The 6,638-nt window shown below is 48.0% G+C and overlaps 1 protein-coding gene across 1 annotated transcript in view; it reads left to right on the plus strand.

Annotated features, from left to right (window-relative positions):
* Window positions 1-6,638, plus strand: part of DCLRE1C (DNA cross-link repair 1C) — a 49,661-nt gene that overhangs the window by 30,936 nt on the left and 12,087 nt on the right. Inside the window, exons 11-12 of the mRNA XM_045285632.1 lie at window positions 109-197; window positions 3,325-3,419. Of these exons, the coding sequence (XP_045141567.1) occupies window positions 109-197; window positions 3,325-3,419 (184 nt within the window). The remainder of the gene's footprint in view (window positions 1-108; window positions 198-3,324; window positions 3,420-6,638) is intronic.

The following is a 6,638-nucleotide window of genomic DNA, read 5'->3' on the forward strand; positions in this document are numbered from 1 at the left end:
ACATCCCTGCGGCTCTTTCTATGCCTTTATGTCTCCTCCCTTTAGAGGTTGCTCCGACTCCCACAGTTTTCACAGTACAGATCACTGATTCTATTTCCTTCCTTGTAGATTAAAGACTTCCTGAGCCACATCTGCCCAGTGAATGCGTATCCAAATGTCATCCCCATTGGCACAACTGTGGACAAAGTTGTAGAAATGTGAGTAGGTGAAGCTTGTGAAACTTTGTGTCCCCATGGGGCTGGCGTTCGCTTGGCTGGGAGACAAAGGCTCCTTTCTGCCTGACTGTGAGACAAATCTAGGCCCCGTGTCTGCCTGGATGTTTTTGAACTTCTATCCATTTTTGGTTTTCCCTGCCTTTCATTTTGTTCTCAGCGTGGCAGGGCATACAGGAAGCGTGGTTATTTTGTCCTGGGTCAAATCTTCGCTCCACTGTTTGTTAACAGAGTGTGTCTCTGAGCTTATGACTAGCATATTTACTTAAGTCTTTTATAATAAAAAAAAATAGGACTATTCGTAGCTACTTGCTAGATTTTTTTTTTCTTTCCGAGATTTAGACTTACTACAGGAAACGTGCCCTGGACAACGCCTAGTAGGTGGCCAGTGAGAGTGACCGCTCATTCATACTTATCGAATGAGTAAACGCAACTCAGAGGAGAGATGAAACAGCGAGGAAAGGCCCTTTTTCTGTTATCATTCCTCCTCCTCCTCGTTTCCTGTATCCATTCACTAACTATCTCTGCAGTGCCGGTTACCAGGTCAGGCCCTTACCTGACGTCCAAGGTGACTGAGAAACGTCCCATCCTCTCCAGAGCTCGGTCTTGTGGCCGTCAATCACGGTTTAGTGCACACAGCTGGCTGCACCCTGGAAGGAGGACGGAGTGGCCGAGCAGGCCAGTAGTCCTGGACTCCGGCTCAGAGGCTCGGATCACAACGCACAGCGCCAGGGTTTTAAATGCTCTGGAGAGAGGTCTGGACCGGAGACACGTGAGCAGTTGTGGTACAGGTGACGGCAGAGCCCACGAGGGCAGCGAGAGTCACGAAGGGAAGCCTGACCCTGGGAGCGCATTCAGCCGTGACCAAGGAAGGGAGAGCTGGAGGGAGAAGCGGAGGAGCGTGAGATTGCCTGCCCGCTTCCCAGAACCGCAGGCGCCAACCACACCCTTCCTTTTACCCCCGTCCTTCCCGGACACCAGACAGGTGTGCGTGGACACCCTCGCCGATGCTTTTGGGAGCGTCGTGACTGCTGACGAGAGGCACGTGGCAGATGCTAACATCGCCGCACCCCAAAGCCATTGTCTGGTGTCTGCTTGTGATGAAGCAGCCTTGGTGAATTTGAAACCCTCGCTGGTCAGGAGGCTCAGCCCACGGCCATGGAGCCCATTCTGGCTCATGGCGACCCTGTAAAGCGGGGTCGAATGCTCCGTGAGTCCCTGAGACTAACTGTTCAGGGGAGTGGACAGGCTAGATTTGACGTGCAGCTCAGAAAGACCTAGAGAAGTGGGCAGAATCACTGGGTCCCATCTTACCAGCTTGGTATTGTACTGACCACCTAGGATGGCCTCATGGATGAAGGGAAAACAAGACAAAACACAGGAGGGAAAACCCTGGGATTTCTCTCTTAGGGAGACATTTCAATATTAGAATGCCTTGATGAACAACAACAGAAACAGAGATGGTGACAGAGTGGTCCAGACAGTAGAGCCATCAAAAGAACAAGGGTATGGGGATAATAACGTGTTGGAAATAAAACCCATTGCCCCAGTCAGTATGGCTCCGACCGATTTTATGGGATGGAGGAGAACTACTCCCCCACCCCCACCCTCCGCCTCTCAGGCTCTCCAAAGCTGTAAATCTTTAGGGAAACCCAAAGCCCATCTCTTGCAGCAAAGCCCACCATACTGTGTAGGGGTGTTGGTGGGCTCAGCAGCTGAACACCCCAACTATTGCAGCACTAAGACAAGGAGCAGGAAACAGAAAGAGGTCCTCAGGGAAATTCCTGGGAGACCTGGAACCAGGGACTGTAAAGTGTCCCTCCTTTAGCAATGACTTGTGTGCTCCCAGGGAGAGCAGCTTCCGGGGATTGCGAGTGAGTGGAAGCCCGAGCACACTCGTGCGAGGAACGAGTGGAGAGCCTCAAGCATAGCAAATTCTTTCAAACATGGAAAAACCGACCGAGCAGAGAGGAACTGGAGGGAACAGCGCTTAAAGGCACAAGTTCACAGTAGCTGAGATCCGAGCCTCGGCTTTGGAACGCAACCTGAATTTGTATTGTTCCACTTTGGGTGCGTGTTAAAATGCAAATGCCCTGGTGCGGGAAGGGGAGGGAGGTTGAAAAGACTGCAGACAGAAGTGAGGGTGCAGAGCAGGCTCTGCAGAGGGGCAGTCACGGGCCTGGGAACACGCACACACGCACGCATGTGGCGGGAAGATGGGTGTGCCCGTCCACAGGTTCCACCTTGAGGCTTTGATGACTCCTCAAGGAGGATGTTATCAACCCACTGCCCTTGAGTTGACTCCTACATACAGTAAACCCATGGGACAGAGGAGGACGGTGGGCTTCCAGGGCTGTCGACGTTACACAAGCAGATGGTTTGGTTGTTCTTTCACAGAGCAGCTTCTGAGTTTGAACTGCTGACCTTTTGGTTAGCAACCCACCTATTAGCTCACTGTGCTCCCAGGAATCCCTGGGTATGTTAGATGCCCCTAAAAGGCTTTGGAGCAGAGTGCCTAGTGGGGATAAGTCATAGCTGAAACATGGGAGGCTCAGCCCCTCCCCAAGGCCCCTTGGTACTGCGAGGCTGAAAGGTCCCAGCCTTGAGACCCCCGTGGAGCAGTTTACTCTGCAAACGGAGTCACCGTGCGTCTGAATCTATCAAGGGCACCTGGCATTTTAACTCTATTTTCAAGGCTTCTGGGAGTCTTGTTTCTGTGCCCTACCTGCCAGCCTGTGGGTCTCAAGGAGGAGAGAACATTTGTGAGATTCTTGCAAGATAGAAGTCAACAGGAAAGGGGAAGCAGCGAGGTCTCTGTGTGCCCTGAATGCTAGGAGGCCTCCCAAAGGCTTTTTTAAAAGAGGGACGCGATTTTCTCCATAGCCAGAGCCCAGATCTAAGTTCTGCTCCGGTTACTGAAGATACACCACACTAATGTTGACCAGTTTATAATGCTTAAGTGTTTTGTAAGTTTTTTAATATTGCTTTTCAATTCTTAAAAGTAATTGTATGATTTCTCCGATGGCTAACCTTTTGTCCTCTTCATACCCAGTACTCCCACTTTAGCACCTTTCCCCAAAGGGGAAAAATGAGATGTTCTGATTTCTTGCAGCTTGAAGCCTTTATGCCGATCTTCCCAAAGCACCGAGCTGAAGTATAAACCACTGGGAAGATTGAAGAGGGCGAGAACATCCTACCCAGACTCCGGTAAGAGCGACAGTGCTGGATTCAGAGCTTTGGGTTCCCCCTCAGAAGATTATTTTTCAGGGTCCAGTGATCGCTGTCTTGGGCAGAGGTGTCTTGTCTTGTCTGAGACCCATTGTAGCCAGAAAACCTGGTGTGGCTTCTGGCAGAGTTTCTGTCTTCAGTGTCTGACTTCAGGAGTCGAGTTTAATTTCCTTCATAGGTTGAAAACAAGTGGCAAAGTGGACCGAACCTGCATTGCATGATATGCTGAGCTTCTGGAAAGGGGGCTGTAGGATGTGTGCCGGCTGTAAGGAGAAGCTGCTATTTTTGGACAGTTCTTTCAAGACAGGAATAGATGTTGTAATGGAAACGACTCGTCATCAGTTCTGATCAGATTGGTCAGAACTGCTTAAACAAATGGACTTTTTCCTATTTTCCTCTATTGTTATTTTAATTTTCTATTGAAGGATTTTTATAGGGTATTTCTGTCGTGTTGGGTCTTGCATTGTATACAATCTGACAACTTCTGCCTTTTAATGGAGGTGTTTAGACCATTTATGTTTAATGTGATTGTTGGTATGATTAGGCTTACATGTGTCATCTCGCTATTTGTTCTGATTTCTTTTTCCCTTTCTGTCTTCTTTTGGATTGAATATTGCGTATGATTCTATTTAATCTTTTGTTGATTTATTACCTGTACTATAGCAGATTTATTTTACTGGTGTATATTACTCATCTTTACCTTAAAGTACAAGTTAAGATCAATGATAAACTACTTCAACTATAAGAACCTTAACAGTAAACTTCCTTTTCTTCTCATCCTATTCTTTGTACTGTAATTGTAGTACACTTTACTTCTACCTCTGCTACAAACTGTAGCATTTTGGTTTTTTTCTTTACCAATTACTGTTTACACTTTTCATATGTGATTTGCACACTTTTAGGTTTCACCCTTTCTGTGTGTGCACTTCCCTGATGGCTGGTACAGCAGTCCTGCAGCCAGAAGCGCTGTGTCCTTCAGAACATTTCTGTCACTCTGAAAAGAAAGTCGGTGTCCATTTGAAGTTACTCTTTGTTATTACCTGCAGTTCTTAAACTGGAAACCAAACTCACCACCATGGAAGGGATTCTAACGTAGAACAGAATACAACTGCCCCAGTGGGTTTCTGAGGCTGTAAATCTTTTTTTTTTTTAATCATTTTATTGGGGGCTCATACAACTCTTACCACAATCCATACGTCCACCCATTGTGTCAAGCACATTTGTACATATGTTGCCATAATTCTGAAAACATTTGCTTTCTTCTTGATATCTTGTGATCTCACAGGCTGGTGTGCTTCTTCCATGTGGGCTTTGTTGTTCTCAGTTAGATGGCCCCTTGTTTATCTTCCAGCCTATAGGACCCCAGATTCTATATATTTTGACAGCTGAGCACCGTCAGCTTTCTTTACCGCATTTGTGTATGTACCCGCGTTGTCTTCAGCGTTTGTGTCAGGGTAGGCTGGTGGGCTTTGTTGTTTCTTAGCTCGATGGCCACCTGTTTATCTTTAAGCCTTTAAGATTCCAGACGCTACATCATTTGATAGCCGGGCACCATCAGCTTTCTTCACCACTTTTGCTTATGTACCTGCTTTGTCCCCCGTGACCGAGTCGGGACAGGCTGGTGTGCTTCTTCCATGTGGGTTTTGTTGTTCCTCAGCTAGATGGCTGCTTGTTTAGCTTCAGGCCTTTAAGACTTCAGATGCTATATCTTTTGGTAGCTGGGCACCATCAGCTTTCTTCACCACATTTGTTTGTGTACCCATTGTCTTCAGCGATAGTTCCAGGAAGGTGAGCGTCTCAGACTGCCGAATTGTTAGAACAAAGTGTTCTTGTGTTGAGGCAGTACTTGAGCAGGGGCCCACTGTCCATCTCTTTCCTTAATACTAAACCTATAAATATATGTACATAGATCTATTTCCCCCTCATCATATATAAATATATTTACATCTGTATATGCCTGTATTTAAATCTCTATGACTACCCTTTGCCTCCTCTGTTTCGTTGTACTTTCCTCCTGTCTCACTATCATGTTCAGCCTTCATTTGGGTTTTAGGAATTCCTCTCGGTTACATTGCCCTTGATCCATCCCTGTCAGACCTCTTACACCCTCCTTGCCAGACCTCTTACACCCTCCTTACCACTGATTTTGGATCACTTGTTGTTCCCTTGTCCCTAGGTTTGTTAATACCCATTTCTCCCACCCCCGCCACCCCCTCTCCTTCTCCCATGTCCTCCTGGAACTGTCATCCCATTGTTCTCTCTTCCGGCTTGTTTATGCTGTCTATCCCTTCCAGGTAGACACGCTATGTACCATCACAAGACTGAATACAAGGAAGCCACAATAGAAAGTAAAACAATAGCTACAACAACACACACAAAAAAACATATAAATAGTTCAGGGTCTATTTGTTGTCCTTCAAGAGTGCTTTCCAGTCGAGTCTGATGGGGTGCCATGTCCTGACACCGCCTCTATCCCTGGGGACTTCATTGCTCTGCTCCCCCCCTGCTCTGCTGCATGACCCCCAGAGGCTGGCTTCAGTGTAGTGGGCTCAGGGCCGGCACAGTTCTTGCCGTGTGTCTCTAGTGTTGTCCCCAATGGTGCTTTGGGTCAATGAGGAACACTGTGTCCCGTGGTGAGGCCGGCCTTGTGGTCATCTCTGTGCATTGCTGTTCTGAGCAGGAACATTGTCCTCAGGGCTTGGTGAGCCAGGATGTGCTTCACTCTTTTTTTTTCCCCCCACTTCCCCCCTGTTGGCTCCTGTGTGCGCTGTTCAGACACGTCCCTCTTCTTGAGCTGGAGCTTCAGTGCTGTCCTCTGAAATGAATTCTTCTGGGGTGGGCGTGGGGGTGGGAGGGGTTGTCCACTTAGTTGGTAATGGGCCTGGCCCCTCAGGCCTCTCTATTGGTTCCCTGCTTCATGCCAGTGTGTTGCGTTCTTGTCTTGGAGCTCCGGGTTGAAGTCTGGTCCCTCTTTCCCTGTGGAGACACAATCAACACCTTCCCCCTGTTGGGTTAGTGCCCTGTTCCCCGGCTACCCATGTCTTTTTTCCCCCCTCATCTCCTTTTTAGTGAGCTACCATATGTATCCCATATGTATCCCTGACTTTAGTCTGGCCCCTGCCCTATTACCTAGACCTCACTCCAGGGACATATGTATACAGCATCTTCTTCCCTATGCCCCTTTTGAATTTTTTGAGC

The sequence above is a fragment of the Echinops telfairi genome, unplaced genomic scaffold (assembly GCF_000313985.2).
Source record: "Echinops telfairi isolate 266 unplaced genomic scaffold, ASM31398v2 ScPeMD7_7474;HRSCAF=8512, whole genome shotgun sequence".
In the NCBI taxonomy this organism is placed as follows: domain Eukaryota; kingdom Metazoa; phylum Chordata; class Mammalia; order Afrosoricida; family Tenrecidae; genus Echinops; species Echinops telfairi.